Genomic DNA, 25697 nt, shown 5'->3' with positions numbered 1-25697 from the left:
TGCATAGCTCTTCTGTCTGCTGGCAGCAGTCTTGATTCTCTCTCTGATTATGGGTACCACCCTGCTGGTGATCTCTACTAGCTCAGGCCCTGCCAAGCCCTTTTCTCCAACTTCCTCCCAGCAAACAGGTGATCTGCACTTCCTTCCGTACAAAGCTTCATATGGAGCCATCCCGATGCTAGCATGATGGCTGTTGTTGTAGGCAAACTCCACCAAAGGTAGATGCTGCCTCCAAGAACCGCCAAAGTCCAGCACACACATTCTGAGCATCTCCTCGATAGTCTGGATGGTCCTTTCTGACTGTCCATCAGTCTGGGGGTGGAAGGCAGTACTGAAATCCAACCTAGTACCCATGGCATTCTGCAGACTCCGCCAAAACCTGGAGGTGAACTGGGGCCCTCTATCCGACACTATCGAAACCGGAACCCCATGCAGCCTGACGATCTCATCCACATACACCTGCGCCAACTTGTCCACAGAGTAGCCACTCCTGACAGGAATGAAGTGAGCAGATTTGGTGAGTCTGTCCACAATCACCCATATGGAGTCCACTCTGTTGGACGCCGCCGGTAACCCCACTACGAAGTCCATAGCTATATTTTCCCATTTCCACTCTGGAATAGGTAGCGGGTTAAGCATTCCAGCCGGCTTCTGATGTTCCAGCTTCACCCTCTGACACACTTCGCAGGCTGACACAAACTGTGCCACTTCTTTCTTCATAGCTGGCCACCAATAAACCTTCTTTAGATCTTGATACATCTTGGTGGCCCCGGGGTGAACGCTGTATCTTGCATTATGAGCCTCCCTCATAATGTCTCCTTTTAGCCCTATGTCATCTGGTACACATAGTCTGCTCCCATAGCGGAGGATCCCCTTGCTGTCGAATCTGAACTCACTATCATTGTCGGACTGAACAGTCCTGGCAATCTTCACTAACTCCGGGTCCTCATGCTGTTTCTGAGCCACCTGCTCCAGAAATACGGGTGCTACTCTCATCTGGGCCACCAAGGCACCTATATCAGAAAATTCCAACTGTAGACCTTCCTCAATAAGCTTGTAGAACTCCTTCACCACTGGCCTCCTCTCTGCCGATATGTGGGATAGACTGCCTAGTGACTTCCGGCTTAGGGCGTCTGCCACGACATTCGCCTTACCCGGATGATACTGAATCTTACAATCATAGTCACTCAGCAGCTCCACCCACCTCCTCTATCTTAAATTCAAATCTCTTTGACTCAGGATGTACTGCAGGCTTTTATGATCTGTAAAGATCTCACATTTTACCCCATAGAGGTAGTGCCTCCACATCTTGAGTGCAAAGATTACTGCTGCCATCTCCAGGTCATGTGTGGGGTAATTCAACTCGTGCTTCTTCAGCTGCCTAGAAGCATAAGCGATCACCCTCTCCTTCTGTATCAGTACACAACCCAGTCCCACACGGGACGCATCACAAAAGACCGTAAAGTCCTCATCACTAGATGGCAGAGCTAAAACTGGTGCTGAAGTCAACCTCTTCTTAAGCTCTTCAAAACTCTCTTCGCACTGGTCGGTCCACAGAAATTTCTGATTCTTCCTGGTTAGTCTGGTCAGAGGAGCTGCTATTTTCGAGAAGTCCTGAACGAACCTCCTGTAGTAACCTGCCAAACCCAAGAAAGTCCTGATCTCCGTCACTGAAGTGGGTCTAGGCCAGTTAGCCACAGTTTCTGTCTTCTTGGGGTCTACCTCTATCCCATTCTCTGACACTACATGCCCCAAGAACGAAATGCTCCTCAGCCAGAACTCACATTTAGAGAACTTGGCATACAAGCCATGTTCCCTCAAAGTCTGCAAGACCAACCGCAGATGATGGGCATGCTCCTCTGCATTCCTAGAATACACTAAGATATCATCTATGAAGACAATAACAAAGTGATCCAGGTACTGGTTAAACACTCTGTTCATGAGATCCATGAATGCAGCAGGGGCGTTGGTTAACCCGAACGGCATCACAAGGAACTCAAAATGCCCATATCTGGTCCTGAAAGCTGTCTTCGGCACATCTTCATCCCTTATCCTCAGCTGATGGTACCCCGATCTCAGATCTATTTTGGAGAAACAACCCGCTCCTGCTAGCTGGTCGAATAGATCATCGATCCTTGGTAGAGGGTACCTATTTTTGGTAGTGACTTTGTTCAACTGCCTGTAGTCGATACAAAGTCTAAGGGATCCATCCTTCTTCCTCACAAACAAGACCGGAGCACCCCAAGGTGAGGTACTCTGTCGGATGAAGCCCTTTTCTACCAGCTCCTGCAATTACTCTTTCAACTCCTTTAACTCGGCTGGGGCCATCCTGTAGGGAGGGATAGAGATCGGTCTAGCTCCAGGCACCAACTCTATCTCGAACTCTATCTCCCTAGCAGGTGGTAAACCTGGAAGCTCATCCGGAAAAACATCCTGAAACTCTCTGACAACTGGCACCGAGGCCGGCTCCCTGACCTGACTGTCTAGCTCTCTCACATGAGCTAAGTACCCCTGACATCCCTTCCTAAGCAACCTACGAGCCTGAAGAGCTGATATCAGACCTCTAGGTGTGCCCCTCTTGTCTCCTCTGAAGACGACCTCTGACCCGTCCTGATCTCTGAACCTGACTACCTTGTCTCTGCAGTCCAAGGTAGCACCATGGGTAGATAGCCAATCCATCCCTAGAATGACGTCAAAGTCTGTCAAATCTAGAACCACAAGGTCGGCGGAGAGGCATCTTCCCTCAACAAAAACTGGACTGTACTGGCAGACTGACACTGCCACTGACGGATCACATTTGGGTCCACTGACCCATAGGGGACACTCTAACCCAGAGACTATCAGACCCAACCTCTCAACGGCTCTCGGAGCAATAAATGAATGAGATGCACCCGGGTCCATTAATGCATACACATCAGAACACCCAATAACGAGATTACCTGACACCACGGTGTTGGATGTGTTAGCTTCCTGCTGAGTCATGGTGAAGATCCTGGTTGGAGCTGATGGACCTTCACCTCGGGAACCAGAAGAAGAGGCTGCCCCTCTCCCTCTCCCTCTGCCACTGCCCTGAGTTGTGGCTGGAACTGCTGGCTGTGCCACACTACCAAAAGCTGTCTGCTGGGGCTGGCCCATAAAAGGCGCTCTAGGACACTCCCGAGCTATGTGTCCCTCCTGTCCACATCTGAAACATGTATTAGTCCCAGCCCGACACACTCCCCTGTGCGGTCTTCCACATCTCTGGCATTCTGTACCATCTGAGCCTGAGCTCGAGCCACCGCCAAAACCCAGACCGGATTTCAACTTGTTCCAAAACTTATTCTTCTTCGGCTTCCTGGTGGTGTTATCCCACCTCTTCTTACCTGAGCTCTGAGAAGAGAAACCTGGTCCTCCTCTGCCTGGGGTCTTAACCCCTGAAGACTGGGTCACTGACTGCTTCACTGACCCCTCAACTATAGCACTTGCTTCCATTCTTCGAGCCATATCCACCACAGTGTGGAAACTTTCTCTCTCAGCTGACTGAATCAACGAGGAGTACCTGGAATGCAGCTTCATAACATACCTCTTGGCTTTCTTCGTATCTGTATCTAGAGCTTGCCCTGAAAAAGGCAATAGCTCCAAGAATTTATCCGTGAACTCCTCTACACCCATGTGCTCTGACTGCCTCAGTTGCTCAAACTCAATCATCTTCAGTTCTCTGGAACTGTCTGGAAAAGCCCATCCAGCAAACTCATTCGCAAATTCCTCCCATGTCATACCGTCTAGTCTCGGGTCCACATAACACTTGAACCATTCCCGTGCCTTCTTGCACTTTAAAGTGAACCCTGCCATCTGAATGGCCCTGCTGTCACTTGCCCCTAGCTCATCAGTTATTGTCTTCACTACTCTCAGATACTCAAAGGGGTCATCCCCTGACTTGTATTTGGGAGCATCTAGCTTGAGGTAATCTGTCATTTTCACTTTGCTCCCATCGACTGAGCTAGGTCTAGGAGGTTGAGTAACTGGGGTTGCTGGTTCTGTAGGTGGTGGAGGTGGAGGTGCAGCATTCCCCGAGGTGGGGTTTGCCGGGTTTGGATAGAAGGGTGAGGGTGGATAAGCTGGGTACTGTGTGTAGGGTGGATAGAAAGGTGGATAAGGCATGTAGGTAGGGTAGGGGTTAAAGCTGGAGTAATCCGATGTACCTCCCATCGGATACCCTGAACCCTGTGGGAAGGGTGGATAATGGGGTGGAAAACCATACCCCGAGGCCTGAACGCCTCTCTGAGATTCCCCTGTCCCCTCTTCCTCCATGCTCACATCCAGGTTCCCATCCCTCCTCTGATCCTCTTCCATAACCTCCCTCACTTCTGAAGAACTTCCTCCTCTATCAGTCCCCCTTCTGCTAGCATCAAAAGACCTTCTAGGGTCCCTTGACACCCTTTCTCTGTTGGCTCTACAAGACATTGCCCTAGGCAATGTAGGAGGACGGGCGCTCGTGCCCTCATCCTCAGGTGGCACTCCAGTCAATCGTGCAAATCGACGAGTTTCTCTCATCCTATTTCTGAAAAACCGCACACATCATACAAACATTAGCATCATATGGTTCATGTGGGCACACATGAACCCTCATCACATACATCACATAGCATAGCATATCATTAATGCACATGTATAAAATCATGGCATTTCACATCATCATGCAAGACAGGACTCCACATCCTATCCTAGTGGACATGATCTTCCTATTGTGCTTGACCTTCTATAACATCTATGAGCCCGACACTCTAGGTCCGATCCTATAAACCTAGGGCTCTGATACCATTCTGTAACGACCCGAAAATCGGACCGCTACCGGCGCTAGGATTCGGGTCGACATAAGGCCGCCGGGACCCGTAGCAAGCCTGACATGAAACCTGTAAACCTGTTTAATCCCATACATGATCAACAATCATACATAAAAATTTAAACTTTTCTTTCATTCATTTCTCATACGCCAAACTCAACCTGTGCATGCACTAACATAATCATAAACTTGACCCCTCAGTGGGATCTCAACAATGCCCCAATGGGCGATACATCATAAGTTGAGTTGGCTAAACATAAACATCAATAGACATTAGGATCATGTATCAACAAGGGATTACAATACTCATAGGATCAAGCACATCTATAACCTCAATATATCTCATTACATAACATACTGCAATCTCTTACATTACATCATAATACAATTGTCATGTCCACAATCTAACTATTACATAGATATACTTCAAAACTCTGGCTAACCTCCTGGTGTACCCTGTACCTGCACATCTGGGGTTAGGGGAGAGGGGTGAGCTACAAAGCCCAGTTAGCAGAATAGTGAAATCATATAATAAAATTTCATGCTTTCATGAAATGCAACACATCACAACGAATCACATCTCGGATGGTATTGTCACCTATAGTCCTCTACATAGTCCAACTGTGCCGGGACGTAGAATGGGTACAACCGGTCTTTCCCTTAACATAACATATCATAACATACCAATGTGCCAGGGACGTAGAATGGGTACAACCTGGACTTTCTCTTACATCGTGCCAGGGACGTAGAATGGGTACAACCTGGACTTACATACCATATCATGCCGTAACATCATCATGCCATATGAGGACTAAAGGATCATCCAATAACCAATCCACATCAACATCATAAATGCAATGCAACATATTCGTGAATACTAATGCAAGCAACCTACTATATCTCATGGCATTCATGATGCATGGATCATGCTCAAAGTTCATATTTCATTTATTTTAAAACTTAAGGTTTATTCCACTCACCTCTGGCTAGCTCTGACAAACTCTGTAGCAGCTGGCTCACTGCTGGGGTCCTCGGTTCCTCGGGTCCGAACCTACACAGGTGGACTCCAATGAGGGACCAAACATACATAAACATAACTCTAATATACTCCCCAAAAACCCCCTAAAACATCATAAAACAACTACATAAAAACATGCAAGAAATGGCTGGACAGGGCACTTTCGGCGGCAGGTTCGGCGGCCGAAAGTCCCTCCAGAGCCGAAAGTCAGGCAGGTTCGGCGGCACCTTCGGCAGCCGAAACTCCCAGACAGAGGCGAAACTCATGCATGTTCGGCGGCACCTTCGGCGGCCGAAAGTCCCAGACAGATCCGAAAGTCTTCTTTCGGGGGCAAGCTTCGGCAGCCGAATGCTGCCTCCACAAGGGGGTTCGGCGGCCGAAAGTTCCTTCGGCTGCCGAACCTGGTTTCTCCCAAAAGGGCAGAAACTCGGCTCACTTGAGCCTCTTGCCTCCCAAAACCTCAAATCAAGCATATAGCTCAACTAAAACATGCATACAAGTTCCTAAGGGTCTCAAACAATCATATACCCCAACTACAACACTTCAAACACACACAAATCAACATACATTGTTCATCAAAACATCAAAACCCATAAACTCATCAACAAGCCTAAACATGCATCTCTACCCATAAAACAACTTAATGCTTGTTTAAAACACATAACAAGGGTGGATCCGAGCTTACCTCTTGAAGAAACGAGAGGAAAGACGATCCTAGCTTGGAGATGGAGAGATTGAGCTCTTTGAACCTCCAAGTACCCAAAACTTGCTCTTTACTCACAAATCTTCAAAACAGAAGTTAAAACCCATGAAAATCATGGAAGATCTAAGGAAAACACTCAAGATCGAGGGAGGGGTGGCAGAGACTCACCTTGGCCGACAACGGGGGAGAAAAAGCTCGCCCGTGCGGACCTAAGGGACCCTTTTATAGGTGGCTGGCCAGGCCACGTTCGGGGGCCGAAAGTGCTTCCGCATGCATGCCATGTTCGGCGGCCGAACTTGGGTTTCGGCGGCCGAACCTGAACTTCCCTCACTCATACTTTCGGGAGCCTAACGTGCCTCCAAAACGCATGCATGTTCGGCGGCCGAACTTGACTTTCGGCGGCCGAACCTGAGTTTTCCTCCAAAGACTTTTCATGCAAAAACTCATTTAATTTTCATACTTAAAACCATGAAATACCTCGAAACATTTTATGAAAACATGTTTCTACCCTACTAGAGGCTTCCGACATCCGAGATTCCACCGGACGGTAGGAATTCCGATACCGGAGTCTAGCCGGGTATTACAAATGGGTTTTGAGACTTGATCAAATATTGTTTAAGTTTGGGAATTCAATATTCATGCAATTTCATATTTAATTCTCATATTATTTTGTTATTGAGATCTACGTTGATTTTTTATTGCAAAATAATTATTTGTTAGTTTGAATAATTTAAGTCCGTAATTGCTTGGATTATTCTTACATGAGAACACTTGGGATAAAACCCAAGGAAATTATTTGATCTAGCGTTATCTCCATACGTTTGGGTAGCTAGGATTGGATCTCTCTATTTCTTAATGCAATTGACAATTGTTTTGATGCCTAAGGCCCAAGGACGTTCCTTGGCAATTTGTTAATTAGTAATTAATTAGAGGACGTTCCCTAATTGGTTTAATCATAAGGAGAGATAATGGAGGTGAGAAACGTCTTCCATCCCCATAACTAATCTATTGAATCAACCCAAAAGAACAAAGTGTCTGTGATCAATCCCAATGACTAAAGTGGATCCAATACTTCAACTAGAGCTTTCTTATTATTTATTTCTCTTTTATTTTATTATTCGCTTATTTTAATTGCTTTTAGTATTTTATTAATCAAATCAATCTCAAACCCCCCATTTTACTTTACTGCAATTTATTTTTATTCCGCTTTCAGTTTATCTCATTTTTTGTTTATCTCATTGTTTCAGTTTATTGGTCTTGTTGAGAAAAATAAATAGGTAATCAATTCTCTGTGGATTCGATCCTTCACCACTATCTGCAGTTGTAAATTGTTGATAACCAAAAATGTTATTTTTGACCGGCTTCGACAACCGCGAGTCAAAAATTGGCGCTGTTGCCGGGGAATTGATTTAACTTATTTGTTTTTCTTTCAGGACCAAATTCCAAAAAAAAAAAAAAAAAAGAAGGTACCACCACCGAATCTGCCTCTGAAGAAGTCACCATCGCAGATCTGAATCATGGATGAGGTAAGTACATCTATTCTCTATTCTCAACTCACATCTGTTATGAAAGATCTTGCCATAGACATAGTGCAACAGATTCAAGCGCCCCAGCCACCCAAACCATGTATGATCTGTGGATATGTGGGACACCCAACTTCTCAATGTCCCACACTTTATCAGTATGACCAACCTAGACATGCATTTGGAGGATTCTATGAAGCCAAGACATGATCCATACTATAACACATACAATCCAGGTTGGAGAGACTATCCAAACTTCAGTTATGCAAAGGCTAACAACTACCAGGATTATCAAGCCCAACCAGAACCTCAAAGTTCCAATCTTGATGAGATTATGAAGACTATGCACATGATGCAACAACAAATGGATCAAATGTCCATCTCATTGAATGCACTCATGCTAAGAAGAGAGCAAGAACTTCAAGATGTGGAGGATGATGATGAAAGTTGGCAAGTACAAGAACAAGCTGCTGAAGAGGCACAACCAGAAAACTGTTTGTTCAACCCAACTAATCAAACAGAACCTGTTGTTGATTTAGATATCATTGATTATTTGAGCAAAGAGCCAGAACTGAAAGAAACTAACTGTTACATCCAACAGGTGGACTGCGAACACGCACAGAACAAAGGAGAGCCAATCACACCTCTTCAGATCAATCTTGCGTAAGAAGGAGTACCTGAAATCCTCTCAGGCGCGTCCTTTCAGCTTCTAACACAAATCAGTCTTCCACCTCAGTTAGGTCCTATGCAGAAGGAGGAAACTGAAACTCCTTTCATCCTTCCAATGCAAACAGTCCATGCCCAGGAGGAGCAAATGGTAGTTCAATGGCCCAAACCAAAGGAGTATGCAGATCAATGCCTGCCCAAACCTCCAAATAAGGTAGAATTTGTTTTGCCTGAACTTAATGCCAAATTACAGCCACCCATGGAGAAATATCAATTGAAGTTGGAAGTGCTCAAAAATGCAAACATAAGGGCTAGAGGCACACCTTATCTGAAAGAGGAGAAGCTAATCATGTTACTTCATGAGTACATGGAAAAAGTAGGATGGGCTATGACCAAATCAAAAAGAGTGCTACATTTTTTGCTCAATACAGTTGGGACTCTCTTCCCTTCTCCAATTACTTAAGCCTTGATCAAGTGGATCGCACCATGCACACCACACCCAGGGGAGTACTCAGTTTCTTTTGCATTTTAATATTTCCTATACATTGAGGACAATGCATGATTTAGGTGTGGGGGTGCATATTTCTGAATTTTTACTTTTTGAGTTTATTTTTGCTCTGATTTTTAGTTTGCTTGCATTAGTTGAAATTTTTTCAGTTTTGCTTTCAATAACACACACAGATAGCCACAGTTTTTTTTATTATTTATTTTGTTTCCGTTTTTGAGATGCTTTACTCATCATATGAACTATGTTGGATGCGCTTTTCTTTCCATGACCCCATTGATGTGATGACTCTTTAAACTTATATTGAATCAATTGCAGTGGGTTATATTCATGTTTGAGAATTGCCTTTTGAATTGAATCTTTGAGCTTGCCATGGTGAAAAATATATTGATGACCCTCAATTGATGAGAATAAATTGAAAGTTGTGTGAATGAACTTCATGTGGCTTGATTTAGCAATTGGTGTTGATTTGCCCAAATCATTGAGAGAAAGAAAATTCAGCAAAGGCAAAGACCTCAAAAGCACAAATCTAAGATTGTTCCAATGGTCAAAAGACTATGAACAGAGCTAGTAGCCACTTGAAAAGGTGACCAACTGAGTAATTGGGGGTGGGTATCACAAATATGTACCTTCACGTAAAAAGGTTGGTGATTTTTTCAAGTAAGATCTAAAGTGCAAAAGTCTGAATAAAGTACTTCAAGGTAAGGGCAAGTCACTCTGAAAGCTAGAAAAAGTCTTAACAAATAATGTGCATGTATGGTCTCTCTTGAGGAAAACAGATCCTAGCCATGGTAAGTAAAAGGAAACAATGAAAGAAGGTGAGTAATCTTCATACATGTATTCTTCACTGCAATGATTCAAAATAGGTGTCTAGAGTAAGAGTTTAAGTGGAAATAAGGATCAAGTAGCAAAGAAAGCTTATTTGACTATGTTTATTTGCTTGAGGACAAGCAAAAAGGTAGGTGTGGGGGTATTTGATAGAGCATATTTTAGTCCATTTTATCATTATATTCTTGATGTTTATTTACATCTTTTCTGCTTAATTTTGTGGTTTTAATTATGTTTTGCAGATATTAGGTGTAAAGAGATAATCTGGAGAAAATGCTCTTAAAACTGCCAAAAAGTGCCAAATAAGGAAAGTTTCCAAATAAAGAAAGTTTTTAGAAAAGGAAAGTTTTCAAATGAGGAAAGTGCAGAAGCAAAAGCAAACAAGGAAAGCTCAGTCAGAAGATTATTTGAAATTTAAATCGCAGATCTTTCTTTCCTTGTTCAAAAATGTGCACACACTGCTGCAGTCATATCTTCCTATTTAGGCAGCAAGATCTCAAAGAGATGCTCTTCCTCTTCTGCGTTCAACATTCGAATTTCAAAAGAGGTTCCACCTAAAAAGGAATGTATGGACAGCATGTCTTCCCTTTTGAAGACCAAAATTCGTGCATCCTTCCTATTCAGAAACAATCTGCGCGCTTTCCTCTTCTGAGAGCTATCTGCGCGCCACCTTCCTTTTCTGCAACAACTTGGGCAACAAGTTGAGCTTGGGCAGCACCTTGGGCAGCCTCTACACTAATTAGGAAGCAAGGTCAGCATCTAAACTTATTTAGGAAGCACAATTTGCGCCTCCTTCCCTTTCAGAGACCAAACCGCGGGCACCAACTTCCTTCCGCAAAGCATTCGCGCGCAGCCTTCCTTTTGAAGCCGAAAAACGTGATTCTTTCCTTTTCAGACACAACTTGAGTAGAAAATACTTCTTGGGCAGTAAGTATGACCTAGGACAACACTTTTCAACTATAAAAAGCCACATAAGGAGCCTCTACATGCCCCTTAAGCTCCCTTGGGAGACACCTACGAAATTCACATTTCTTCTTCTACCTTTCTTCTTTTCTTTTATTTTTGGTTTTGTTTCAGCCATGAGAGGCTGAAATCTTTTCATCTAGTTGAATATTGGTTGAAGCTTTAGTTGTTTAATGGGTTGTGAGACTTGATCAAATATTGTTTAATTTTGGGAATTCAATATTCATACAATTTCATATTTAATTCTCATATTATTTTGTTATTGAGATCTACGTTGATTTTTGATTGCAAAATAATTATTTGTTAGTTTGAATAATTTAAGTCCGTAATTGCTTGGATTATTCTTACATGAGAACACTTGGGATAAAACCCAAGGAAATTGTTTGATCTAGCGTTATCTCCATACGTTTGGGTAGCTAGGATTGGATCTCTCTATTTCTTAATGCAATTGACAATTGTTTTGATGCCTAAGGCCCAAGGACGTTCCTTGGCAATTTGTTAATTAGTAATTAATTAGAGGACGTTCCCTAATTGGTTTAATTATAAGGAGAGATAATGGTGGTGAGAAGCGTCTTCCATCCCCATAACTAATCTATTGAATCAACCCAAAAGAACAAAGTGTTTGTGATCAATCCCAATGACTAAAGTGGATACAATACTTCAACTAGAGCTTTCTTATTATTTATTTCTCTTTTATTTTATTATTCGCTTATTTTATTTGCTTTTAGTAGTTTATTAATCAAATCAATCTCAAACCCCCCATTTTACTTTACTGCAATTTATTTTTATTCCGCTTTCAGTTTATCTCATTTTTTGTTTATCTCATTGTTTCAGTTTATTGGTCTTGTTGAGAAAAATAAATAGGTAATCAATTCTCTGTGGATTCGATCCTTCACCACTATCTGCAGTTGTAAATTGTTGATAACCAAGAAGGTTATTTTTTACTGGCTTCGACAACCGCGAGTCACTTTGGCTACGAGGCTTCTCTATCCTTCGTGGCAGAGGAAACCTGTGACCCTATGTTGAGCCTGCTTCACTTTGATGGCTCCTCATTAGTTGGTATAGTTTTTGTCTTTCTTGTGGATCTTGAGCTTATGAGTGGGGTTTGCTTTGTTGATCTATGGTTGGCTTTGTTCAAATACCCACTGTTGGCTCTTTCTTCACATGGGAGAAGGACAGAGAGTCGAATAATCTGGTTAGAGAGAAGCTTGATAGAGCCCTTGCTACTGAGGATTGGGCTCATAAATTCACTAATGTTGTCTGCTCGGTTATTCATGTTCCTAGATCGGATCACAAATCGTTGGTGATTAATATAGCTCCTAAGGATAATAGGGGAGATAGAAGGAGATTTCGATTTGATAATGCATGGTTATGTGATAAGGGTCTGGTTGAGGTTGTTAAAGGAGCATGGGTTAATTCTATACCATGCAACCTTTTGATGAAACGTGATGATTTAGTTTCTGCTCTTTCGTTGTGGGGTAAGAGTAGAAATAGAGAGTTTTGGCAAAAGAAGAAGATTATACAAAGATTATTGGATAATAGTCCCAATACTATTTCTCACGCCTCTTTAAAGGAAGATTGGAATCATCTCCTTGAGTAGGAAGAAGCTAGACTTAAACAGCAGGCAAAGTGCTTTTGGCTTAAAAATAGGGATCGAAATACAAAATTTTTCATGCATAAATTAATGGTAGACGAAGAATGAACCGTATTACTAAATTAAAGGAGTCCTCGGTTACCTGGATTGAGGATGAGCAGGAAATTAAAAATCATGTTCTGCATTATTTTCAGTCTATTTTTTATGGCGGTTCTATGGATTGTGAACAGGTTTTTGAGTTGGTGCTGCTCTTGATTAGTGATGCCGATAATGCTGATCTTTGTGCTCCCTTTTCTAATGAAGAATTTAGAGCTACTCTTTTTCAGATGCATCCAGACAATGCACTTGGGCCGGATGGGTTAAATCCTGTATTTTACCAGAGATTTTGGCACTTGATTGGCAATGATGTTTCCGATGGTTGTCGCCTATGGCTTCAACAATGTATTTTTCCTTCTCTTTCTGAAACATTGATTGTTTTGATCCCTAAAATGGATAGTCCTGAAACTGTTAAAAACTTTCGTCCAATTGCGTTATGTAATGTGTTATATAAGATTGTGGCTAAAGTTTTAGCGAATAAATTTAAAAGGGTCCTTCTTATGATTATCTCTAAGAATCAGTCTGCCTTTATCCCTCATCGGTTGATTACCGATAATATTATAGTTGCGTTTGAAATGATTCACAATATGAAAATTAATAAGGGTAGAAATTATGGTAATTGTGCACTTAAAATTGATATTTCTAAGGCTTATGATATGGTAGAGTGGGAGTTTCTAAAAGGCATGCTGGAACGATTTGGTTTTTCTACTCAATGGATTAGGTAGTTGACTATGTGCTTTTTGAAAGTTTTTTACAATATCAATTTTAATATTGATTGGATTGGTCCTATTGTGCCTGGTAGAGGTCTTCGACAGGGGATCCTATTTCTCCGTATCTCTATTTGGTGTGTGCGGAAGGCTTATCGTTACTACTTAAAGATGCTGAATCTAGGGGCTGGTTGCAAGGCTGTAGGGCAGGTGTTAGATGCCCAAAGATCTCACATTTATTTTCTGCAGATGATTCTCTGCTATTTTTTAATGCTAGACTGAATGAAGCAGATAATATTAAATCTATTCTCAATACCTATGCGGCTGCTTTTGGACAAGTGGTGAACTTTAACAAATCTAGCATTTTCTTCAGTCCCAATATAGTCTCCTCTGTAAGGTCTAATATCAGTAATATCCTGGATGTTCATTCACCATTGAGGCATATTTCCTACCTGGGATTACCTTCTCTTATTAGGAGGAACAAAAAAGCAATTTTCGATTTTCTGAAAGAAAGAATGTGGAAGAGGATTAATTCATGGAGCAGCTGATTCCTATCTAGAGCAGGCAGGGAGGTTCTCATAAAATCTGTGTTGCAAGCTATACCTGTATATTGCATGAATATTTTTTTGATTCCCATTACTATTTTGAAGAATTGCATAGAATGGTCAATGGTTTTTGGTGGGGGGTAAAAGAGAAGGGCGGAGGGGTATTAATTGGCTAGAGTGGGAGATGTGTAGTAGAAAGAAGGAGGGGGGTATGGGGTTTCAGGACTTTAGGAGTTTTAATTTGTCTTTACTTGGCAAACAACTGTGGAGGTTCTTAACAAATCCTAATACTCTTTGTTATAGAGTGTTTAAAGCAAAGTACTTTCCAAATGGTGATTTATTTTCCGTCAATGTAAGTAATGGTGCTAACTTTGTTTGGAAAAGTGTGATGGCATCAAGGGAGTTGATTCGAAGGGTTACAAGGTGGAGAGTGGATAATGGAGAGAAGGTTTTAGTGGCTTCAGCTCCTTGGATTTCTAAGGAGGATATTTTTTTTGCAGATGATGGCCCCGATTTTATTGAACCACATTTGTGTGTTTGTGATCTTTTTGAAGGTAATGGGAGGGTTTGGAACATTGCTTTTTTAATGAAGCTTTTTTCTCCAAGAGATTTCAGGGCTATTATTAGTATTCCTATTAGTATTACCAATAAGGAAGATTCCTTCTTGTGGCACTTTGATAAAAGAGGTGTGTATACGGTGAAGTCCGCATACTTTATGTATATGGACTTGCTAGGAAGATCATCTTTTAATGTGGGGGGTGAGTTATGGACTAGTTTATGGAATGTTTCGGTTCCTCCAAAAGTGAAGAATTTCTGTTGGAGAGTTTGTAGAAATATATTGCCTACAAAGGATAATTTAAGGCAAAAGGGGTGGATGCTAGATGTTCTTGGTGCCATGAAGATGAAAGTGTCAATCATATTTTGTTGCATTGTCATGTGTCCAAGAAAGTTTGGAGGTTAGGGGGAGTGGGAGATTTGTAGCCTAATGATAATTTTTTGCAGATATCAAAATCCCCTGATCTGAAGGGGCCTCAACTGCCATATGCGTCATTTATGTGCGCTAATTCTTATTCTGTAGTTTTTGATATGTCTTCTTAGTATGTCCAGGTTCGCGGCAGTAATAACAAATGATTCCTCCTGAGTCAGAAGTAGAACCTATTTCCCCAGAACGCTAAGATTCTTTACCACTATTAAAACCTCCCCTTTGCGCACCTTTGTTATTTTGTCTGCCACTGTTATTGCGGCTAACAAGGGCACTAGTGGGGTGTGAAGGAATTGGAGATTCTGTACGCAATACCCTAGTGAACACATCATGTAACGATGATATTTCAGAGTCAGAAAGAATATGAGATTTAGCTGTCTCAAACCCCAGAGGGAGACCTGCAAGAAAGCTCATAACAGCCATTTGCTCTTGTTGAGTTTTCACATCTGTACTAAAAGGCACCAATACATTAAGTTCTTCATAAACTCTTTTAAAATCCATAAAATAGGATGTCAAAGTTCTATCATTTTTCTCAGCTCGATAAAATGCCTTATACACATCATAAATACGGAAAATACTCCCTTTGCCACAATATAGAAATTCCAAGTACTCCATTAATTCTTTAACAAATTCACAGTGATTAATAAGACTAATCACCTCACTATGAATAGAATTTCGAATCTGCAAAAACAAACGAGCATCATCCCTTATCCAATCTCTACGAGTTTCATCAGTTGGAGGATCCTTGGTAAGATGATCATCCATTTCAATATTTTGTAAATAAATACAGATAGTCTTACTCCAATCCAAAAAATTATATCCATTTAATTTGTGTTCCGTGATTGGTGGTTTATCATATACGATATCTAAATGCTCATTCATTATTATTCAGAACATCATTAGCTTCTTTAATGGATTTGATTGTTAACCGATTATTTAATATCAATTTATTACTTTTTTTAGTTACATACTAAGCATCTGTCTCTCCAGATTTCATTAATTAGTTCTATATTTGGCAAGATATCATCCTGATTACAGGATTTCCTAAGAGATTCAAAGTTTGCAGGCTCATTTTTTCCTATAAATAGCAAATATCATTTCTTTTATCTGCATAGTTTTCTTTCAGGTTGTTCTTCTATGGTTCTTCTGCTTTCTTTTCCTATCTTTCCATGATGTTTTCTTTTTTTTTTTGTCTTTCTTCTCTAGTTCCTTGCTGACTTCTCATCCTTTATTGTGCAGGGCTGTTGTCCTAGCTAGCTTTTTCTTTTGTGTTGTTACTGCTGTGGTTTGCCGTTGGCTTGCCTTGCCTTCCTCTTTGCGCCGTTACTGTAACCTTACTTGGTATTGCCCTAGTCTAACTTAGATTTTGGAGTATAACATTGTGCATGTCAGAAATGTATTAAACATAAAGCTCATGGGCGCACCAAACCCATTAAGGATGGATGCCATTCATGGAAAACCATCATAAACTTTAGTTTCAATAATTAGATTCAGATCTTGTCAAACATAGAATATGGTGATTCTTTCAGATTGAGAAAGTTATAGAGCTGTCAAGTACTGGCATATTAGATCTAGCTAGACTGTAGTGGGTCTTTGCTGAATCTCAGAATAGTTTCATTGCCCTTCTCAATCTCACAAGTTTAAGCCAGAGCTTTCAGAATGCCATGGAATTTTTGGCACTTTTGCCAATTTGCTGGTTTTTGTTTGCTTGCCAGCCAAAGTGGGCAAGCAAACTTTTCATACTTTTAGAATCTCTTTCCCATCTCATTTGCCCTTTGGACGGGTATTTATGGTATTGTAGTTTTGTCATTTTCAGTGTGTTTAATATGCTAATTTCATGTTTTTTTTTTTTTAGATATGTGACTTTCCCTTTTGTCTGTCCTTCACAAACGAATTCATGTATGCCATTTACCTCCTGATTGAAATTTGACTACACTAAGAGGAATAAAACATAAACAACATATTATTTACTTCAACATATTAAAGTTTTAGTATTTGAAGAAACCTAGCTGGTCCTTTTTGATGTTATCATATCTACATAGATCTGTGTGGTTGTATTATGGTACAAACCCATTAAGGATGGATGCCATTCATTGCAAACCATCATAAACTTTAATTTTAATAATTAGATTATTGAAAACCATCATAAACTTTAATGTTTATAATTAGATTTAGATCTTGTCAAAGGCAAGCATGAACTATGGTGATTCTTTCATATTGAGAAATGCACAAAGCTGTCAAGTACTGGCACATTAGATCTAGCTGGACTATAGTGGGTCTTTGCTGAATCTCACAATAGTTTCATTGCCCTTCTCAATCTCACAAGTTTAAGCTAGAGCTTCCAGAATTCCATTTTTTACTGCAAATTTTGAAGTCTCAAGACAATGTTCGGAAAACCTTTGTAATGGTCCGTGCATAAAGATTATGGTCAGTAAGGAATTCATTATTATGGAATCAGGTGCAAAATTTAGCAGTTCACCTTGTGAAATACGTCATGCATCATATCTTGGATTGGAAAGTTGCTCAACGTGTTGGTGCTTTGCATAGAAATACCACTAATACTTTATATTAGGGCAGCAACTTGTTTTATTCCTCCAACCTTACTCGTAATCCTGAAGCCATTCCTCTCCAAATTCGTGCGTCATCTTCAAGTTTGGACAATTTCAGTTGGTTTTGTCAAGTTGATGGGGTTTTGTTTCAAACTCAAGATTTTATTGGCTATGATTTTGTTGTGGAAAATTCTGAGGGTATATTTCAACATGGTGTTTCTGGTTTCTCGGAATGTAATGGTATACCGGTAATTGTTGAAACTTTAGCTCTCCATCATTGTTTATTCTTTGCGATAGAATTTTTGCTTTTTAATGACTGCATTCTTATAAACTGTTTTAAGTAATTCAAACTTTTCAGTATCCACATTTAAACATTTTTGAACTGTGTTTGATTTTGAATGATTGTGAATCTTTATTAGACTCTGATATTTCTGTTAGATAGATTCGTCGTCATATCATTCTGACTGCTCATATTTTAACTAGAGAATCTATTAGATATAATCATCTATCTGTTTGAGATAGTATCCCTCTTTGTTTGATGGAATTTTATTAATATAATAGTTTTATTTAAAAAAATTAGAAGACGTTTGATTTCTATAAATCCCATTTATAATTTAATTTCAAACGGATTGGAAAATGATTTTTGAATACACAAAAGGTTTTCATTTATATCACTAAACAGGATATTTATTTGGAAATTCATTTGTAATTTGCAAATAAGTATTATATTTGCAATTCCATTTGTAATTATCTCAATTTTTAACTCTAAAAAAAATGGAGAGCATGACTGGCCTGGTGGCTAGAGAAATTAAGGTTGAGAGATGGAGAGCACGATAAGGGCATGAGGACGCGAGGGCTGGGCATGCGATGGAGGTTCAAATTTATAGGTGATGCAGATTTTTTCAGTTTTGATAATTTAATTAAAATTTAAATTTACAATAAATTTTATTAAAATTTAAAAAATTGAGATAAAATTTAAATAATAAGTTAGGTTGTTAAACATTAAAGGTTAAAAATGAGATGATGAATTGATAAAATTTAAAATTTAATGATTAATTTAAATGAATATAAAAGGGATTGAAATTGAAACGAAAACTATTGTGTAGTGTTAAATTGAAATTAAATTAAAATAAATTTGATTAAAATGTAAATGAAAAAGTAAAGAATAAATATGCATTTCTCATTTTTTTTATTTTCAATTTTTCGGGCATGCAACAATAAAATAAATAGTATCTACAATTTTTAACAAATTAATTTAAAGGAAAAATTTTGTTCACTGATTCATTAACAAGTATAATACTGTACTTGTAATAACTTTCAAAATTTTGAAAAAAAAAAGGAAAAAAGTTATAATGAGAAATATTAATTTTTAATTTTAATGAGTGTATTATTTTATATTGGCAAAAAAATTAATAGAATATATAACTACCTGTGTCATTTAATTATATAATAATAATAAAAGCTTACAATTAAAATTTTATAATAATAAATGAAAAACAAATATTACTACATTAAAATTATATAAAACAATAAACACAAAAATTTACTTGATAAGAGATAATAAAATACAATTATGTAATGATATAATTTAATTAATAAAAATGGTTTTAATAATATTATTTATTTAAATTGTAATTATTATGTTTTTAATTATTTTAATTATTAGTAATTATTAATTGATTTATGAAAACATAATTTAAAAAAATTAAAAAATACGTATATATAATAAATAAAAACTTACCTAAATCAGGCTTAAGTGAATTCATAGTGAGATTCACAAGAATTCAGGCAAAAATTTCTCTATATCATGACAATTGAAAATTAATAAGGAAGAAAATTGGTCCATATGGTGACCGACATTCAATGTATCCAAACAATTTTTTTCTTTTTTTTTTTTCAATTGAAAAAAAGAATGATTCGATTTAAAAAATCGAATTCAAACCATATAAATTTTTGATTTTTCGAATATTCAGCTGATTTGCATCAATTTTATTTAATAAATATTTTTTTTATTTAAAATAAATCGGATCATCAAAATATATAATTATAAATAATGAGGTGTTTATAAGTTTAATATGGTGATAAATGTATTTAAATAAATTTGAGAGATTTCAGATTTTACTCCTTAATTTTTAATTTCCATTTCTAAAAAAAAATAATGAGATACCGAAACTATATGCACATATAATTATAGAAACATGTAAGTATTGAAATCTCACCATCAAGATGCATCATCTCAAAAAAGAAAATTCAAAAGGGTGTCCAACAGAGGAAAAATAAAAAGAAAAGAGAATGAAAATTTTTGGAGTTTCAAATCGTATGGACCACATTGAAGTAAACTTATTTTGGCTTGTTTTGTTTCTTCGGGAATAATCGTATTGACACCGAAATAAAACTTGTCCCATGCAGAATAAGAACCCAAGTGAAACCAATTATATATATATATATATATATTTTTATTATTACTGAAATATTATAGATTTTGATAACATTTAAATAATCGCATGTGTTAATATCACAACACGTCATAAAATTTAAAAACTTTTTATGAACTTCTCAAATTTTTAAAAGTTCTATTTATGAAATAGAAAAATCAAACTATGAACGCCTCTAATTTTATTAAAATTTAAAATAAATGAACAAATCCCTTTAATACTCGTACCACAATAAAATATTGAAAATGGACATAATTGATTATAGTGACCGAATGGAGCCACCCAATATAGGTGAATTGAAAATGACCGGATAAAATCAAGTATATAAGACTGACCTCTTACATACTATCTTTTTAGTATATCATCGGATTATAAATATATGTGTAGTAAAATAGACTGACTTAATGCCCACAATAAATAAAGGTGTGAACTAGTTAAATTCGCATTTATAGGTCAACCGTCCAAAATAAAAGTATGAACTAATTAAATTCATATTTATAGGTCAACTATTTATTACTAATAAACCGCTTGATATATCTGTATAAAAATATTATGCTCAATCCGATAGATATGGCATAGGAGTGTCAAAATGATCGAAGTATATATATCTCGAGTCTAACCCAAAAACGACATTTTTAATTTACAATTTCTCATGGAGCCCATTAAACTTATTTTCACTCACGAAATTTTAACCTCTCAAAATGAAATATCTGCTCAATTAATTACCATTTACATCAAATGTAATATATTTACAAATTAAATTATTACAATATAATTATTTATTTGTATACTAATGTCCAACTTTGAAGATCAAATTTAATATACTTACGGATTAAATTATTATAATATAGTTATTTATAATATATATGAACGATCAACTTTGAAGATTAAATGATATTAAGGGTAACTTTTGATAACAAATGCATAAAATTGTTTAACAATTGAAATCCAAGTTGGAATTGGTTAAAAAATGAACCAAAATCAAAACAACTGAAACCATATCAAAGTTTTGTTAGATTTTGGTTCTTAGCCAAACCCCAAATTAGAACCAGAATTGCATACCTCTAGTTTGAAACATAAACAGTAGTGGGTTTCAAGAACCTGATCGATGTAGAACACTGAGAGACTGATGTACAGAAAATTCATGGAAGTGCCATCATGCACGAGATCATCAGACAAGCAAAACAAATGGGTATTGATAAAAAGCAATCCCATTGTAAGACATGCTTAATTCTGCAGAAACTCTCACGTTTTTATCAGTGATTAGGCTCCATGTCTCCAGCTGCACAATGCCTTAATTACACTGGGAGATTAGATGATGTCCTCTGCAACATTGTCAGACTTTTTGTTCTGCCACTACTTTGAGAAGAAAGTGAGATTCCAGAGAGGGAACTGTCGAAGTTGCCAGTGTCATTCATGGAAGGCCAAGTGAAGACAGGCTTAAATGGAGGAACTTGAGGCGCAGGCAAAGCTCCACATATAATCTGAACAATGGCCTGCGTTTTAGGCCTTTCACTGTCTATAGGATGTGAACAAGCCAACCCCATAAGTAACAGGCTCTTCGCTTCGCTTTCCACAAACTCATTCTTGAGTCTTTCATCAACAGCCTCTTGAATCCGCCCTTCACGGTGGAGCATCCAGACCCAATCCACCAACGAATACAGATGTTGATTGTGATGGATCTTGGTTCCAGGACCTTTGCCGCACACAACTTCGAGGACCACAGCCCCAAAGCCAAATACGTCAGATTCAGGCGTAGCCCTTCCTGTGTGGAAGCATTCTGGAGCAACGTAGCCCATTGTGCCTGCAACTCCGCCGAGTCCTAGCTCAGCGTAAGAGTTTCTTTCATTCTCCAGGGCTCTGGCAAGGCCGAAATCACCTAGCCGAGCGTTGAAGTCCTTGTCAAGGAGGATGTTGCTGGCTTTGAGATCTCTGTGAATGACCTTTTGATCATATTCATTGTGGAGGTAATGTAATGCAGATGCTGTTCCTTCCAGCACCTTGTGTCGCCGACTCCAGTTCAGCGTTTCCGGCAGTGAAGCATCGTAGAGATGCTTCTCCAGGCTGCCGTTTGGCATAAAATCATAAACTAGAAGAAGCTTCCCCTTCTCATAGCACCATCCTGAAAAATAATGTATTAGAGAATATGGAAATTATTCTTTGCTCCAGACAATCACACTACAATGTGTTGGTAAAAAAAAAAAACACTTCAAAGACTAACAATTAATTTTTATTTTAAATGGAAATTAAGTAGCTTGAATAGAATAAGAGATTTATTAAATTTATTCGAATATAATTATCATCGTATTAAATTTAGTTAAATTTTTTTTTATATTACTGTATTGAATCTATGAATCTTTATAAGTGGTGAAAGTTTTTTTTTTATTGTATTATAATGTAATTTGAACTCAATGACTTTTACATGGTAATTTTACTTTAAAAAAATTCATGGGTGGATAAAGTTGTTTCTAGAAGTCTTTATTTAATAAAAAAAAAGTTAAATATGCATCTATAAATTAAAAAACAATTTTAAAAATGGTGAAAACAGGTCCATGATTGGTTCACTTTTCCATGATTAGTGCTCTTTTTTTCATGATTGGTTTCTCTTTAGACAAGGGATTGTCATGATTTCGTACATATTTATGATTTGATGTTAAAAAAAATTATATATTTTCAAAATCTATAGAATAATAAAAGAATTATACGACAACGTTTTAAATTAAAAACCATGACTTGTAAAAATGATAAAAATTCTAAATTAAGACTTGTTTCAATCAGGAAGTTCAAAGAAAAGAGGAGAGGAGGAGAATAATTTCTAGGAAACACAAAGAATTGAAATTGAAATAGATAAAGAATAAAAATCGAGGACTTTAGAACTGGTCACGATTTGATTCCAAATTAAAATTACATCAAATCAATTGATCAAAGTGGGTTGTTTTGAATCAAAATCAGAATTTTTTTTACAAAAAAAAAATTCAGTCATTTAATTTAATCAAAATCACCTCAATCAAATCTATACTAAAATTTTGATTTCTACCTTTGAAATGAGACAAACTAATTTCAATGTGAAATCATTTCAAACCATACCGGACTAATTTAGACAAAAGCAAGATTCGGAAACTCGGTTTGTTGACCTTTCCTTACAGAAAGTCTTCTATGTCTTTTGCTTTTAATATTATGAAGGTGAATTACTATTATCTCCCTCAACTTTTAAAAATTTATCAATTCATCCTGTAGCTCTTAAAACTCAATTAAAACACTAGGGATTAAATTTAAAAAGACATTTATGATGTTAATCGAATGCATAATACAGATAATAGAAAGATTAAATAGTTGAATTTAGAATAGTAAGAAATCTTTTAATTGTGTTTAAAAATTATAGAGATAATAAATTTCCTAAAGACACAATAATCTAAAAGTCTTTGGTGTACGATAATTTATTTTATAAAAAAAAATTTTTAATGAATTTTTAAAAAATTATGTATGAATTTAATTTTTTTTTAGGATAAAAATTTTTTAAATTAAAAAAAATTAAAATTTTTCGTTCTAAACAAGAAAATTATGAGAAAAAAAAATTGAATTCTTAATTTCAAAAGAATTGAATTCTTAATTGCAAAAGAGGGTAATTTTTGAAGTTTTCAAGACCTCAATGCAAAGTAATTTTTTATCCTAAATTTTTATTTTAAATCCTTAATTTTTCCCAGTATTTATATTTATCCCATCTAATTAAAATCTAAGTTCGTATGCAATTTTTTTTTTTCAAAAAAAAAAAAAACTTTCAATATATTTGATGGGAATTTATAAATCTATAGATTCAAATCCATGAAAATAATTGAAAATAATGAAGTTTGTAAAAGAAAAAAAAAAGGAATAGTAATTACCTACTAAACGAACAAGATTCTTGTGGCGAAGACGATGAATGATGGTGAGTTCAGCAAGAAAATCATCTTTTCCTTTAATACTATCTCTGGAAAATTTCTTCACAGCAATATCTTCACTGCTATTTTCATGGAGCACACCTTTATAAACTATCCCAAATCCTCCTTCTCCAAGCTTCATACTTTCATGGAAATTATTGGTAGCCTTTTTCAATTCTTTGTACTTGAATTCCCTCGGCATTCCAGGCAACCATTTCAGCTTTCCAAATTCTTCTGCTCCACCTGCAGCTCCTGATCTTGAAGAAGCTGATGATGATGATGATTGTCTCCTCTTTCTCACAAATCCATATACAACTGTTATAATTGCTACAGTTGCTGCTGGAACGCCAGCTCCAACAACAATCTTCCACCATGATTTTTCATCTTCATCTTCAGGGATTTTATCTATCTGAAAATCCCATTTCAGCACACAGTTCAATTCAATCTGTGGATCGCCTGTTGAAGCCGAAAACCCGAAATAAGAATCTTGTTTCAGGTGCTGTTTCAGATCTATGTTGTGGCTTAAAGCAGGCTCTTCTGGCTTTGAATTTCCTTCTTTAGCAATGTAAACCTGCATGATTTTGTTGGTGCCATTGTAATCAACCCAGATGCTGTAATTAGCACCTGGAGGTGGAGGAGACAGTGTGAGATTGTATTTATCAAGGGAGACTGTTTTTTCTGATCTGATGGAGTTGACATCAATCCCAATATGATCTCCATCTAAATCATCAACATCATCTTGCTTCTGGGTATCGAATTCTATTGCTACAAAGTGGTTTTCAGGGTTAGAATCTGTGGAAGAATTTGTGAGGCCAAGCCATTGACCATGGCTGTGTAATGGAATGCTGGAATTTGGAGCTATAAGAAAAGTCAAGCCATGGCCTGCTTCCCATTCTGATTTCCTGTAAATGTTGATGACGAAGTTAGTGTTGAAGGAGGCCAATATTGAAGCAGACGATGAAGACCAGAGCCTGAAAGGTTGAGGATAAAAGATTCTGCCGGACTTGTTGATGTGGGTCCGATAGAAAGCTTCGTTGAGAGACTCAGGAGTCAGTTGAAGAGCTTCGTTGTAGATGGAAGAATTGCCTTCAAGCTTCAAGAAATTCGAATTCTCCTTGGGAAAACTTGGATATGTGAATTTAGTTTGCTCAGCAGCAGAAGCAGAAGCAGAAGCAAACGCAGACGCTGAAGCTAGAAACACCAGCTTGGAGAGGATTACCAGTGAAATCCAATAAGTAATTGGAATTTGTATACCCATTAGAGAAATTGATTGATAGAGGAAGAAGAAGAAGAAGAAGAAGAAGAAGAAAGAAGATGCATATAGAGAGGGAATGGAGGTAAAGAAGGGAATATATAGAGAAATTCATATTCAATTTCCTAATCATTTTCAAAATTTTTGAACTTGATTATTCCGCTGTTTATTCCTTGGTCTATGGGGAGAGATTAGTTGAATGATTGCTTACAGCGGTTAAAGTTTAACAAGTCAATCCATTCACCTAGTAAGAGTCAGCAATTTCAAGCTATGCTCAATATATATAAACTTAATTTGCTAGGACCAAAAGTAGGTAAAACCTTTTAAATGAAATTATTTTTTATTATTTAGTAGTTACGATGTTAAAAAACAAAGAATGTTGAACTTATTTATTTATTATATTATATTATCTTTTCATAGAGAGGAAACTAAACAAATCCGCAGATCGTGTTAAATAAAGAAAAAGGAAAATAATTTATTTTTTTTATTACTTAGTTTTAATTTAAAAAATCAAAATATTAATAAATATATATATACTGATATTAATAGAATTCAAAGATAAAATTGTTTAATTTTGCATCCAATAAAAATA

The 25697-nt window shown here is 37.4% G+C and overlaps 3 protein-coding genes across 3 annotated transcripts; 2 read left to right on the top strand and 1 right to left on the bottom strand.

The window, feature by feature from the left end:
• Window positions 1–12148: 12148 nt before the first annotated feature.
• On the top strand, window positions 12149–12628 carry LOC110611561. Its single transcript, XM_021751949.1, has one exon. The coding sequence runs from the start codon at window positions 12149–12151 to the stop codon at window positions 12626–12628; it is 480 nt and encodes a 159-aa protein (XP_021607641.1).
• A 98-nt stretch (window positions 12629–12726) lies between these two features.
• Window positions 12727–14931, top strand: LOC122723283. Its single transcript, XM_043955067.1, has 4 exons — window positions 12727–13439; window positions 13521–13637; window positions 13703–13864; window positions 14274–14931. The coding sequence occupies exons 1-4, from the start codon at window positions 12727–12729 to the stop codon at window positions 14929–14931; spliced, it is 1650 nt and encodes a 549-aa protein (XP_043811002.1).
• Window positions 14932–20959: 6028 nt separating this feature from the next.
• On the bottom strand, window positions 20960–25427 carry LOC110610816 (probable L-type lectin-domain containing receptor kinase S.5). Its single transcript, XM_021750896.2, has 2 exons — window positions 23818–25427; window positions 20960–22058 (listed from the first exon to the last, which is right to left on the bottom strand). Exons 1-2 carry the CDS (start codon window positions 25109–25111, stop codon window positions 21235–21237), a joined length of 2118 nt encoding a protein of 705 aa, XP_021606588.1. The 5' UTR covers window positions 25112–25427; the 3' UTR covers window positions 20960–21234.
• Window positions 25428–25697: the final 270 nt, after the last annotated feature.

This window comes from Manihot esculenta, chromosome 3, assembly GCF_001659605.2.
Source record: "Manihot esculenta cultivar AM560-2 chromosome 3, M.esculenta_v8, whole genome shotgun sequence".
Lineage (NCBI taxonomy): Eukaryota > Viridiplantae > Streptophyta > Magnoliopsida > Malpighiales > Euphorbiaceae > Manihot > Manihot esculenta.
This window is presented reverse-complemented; position numbering and strand designations above follow the sequence as displayed.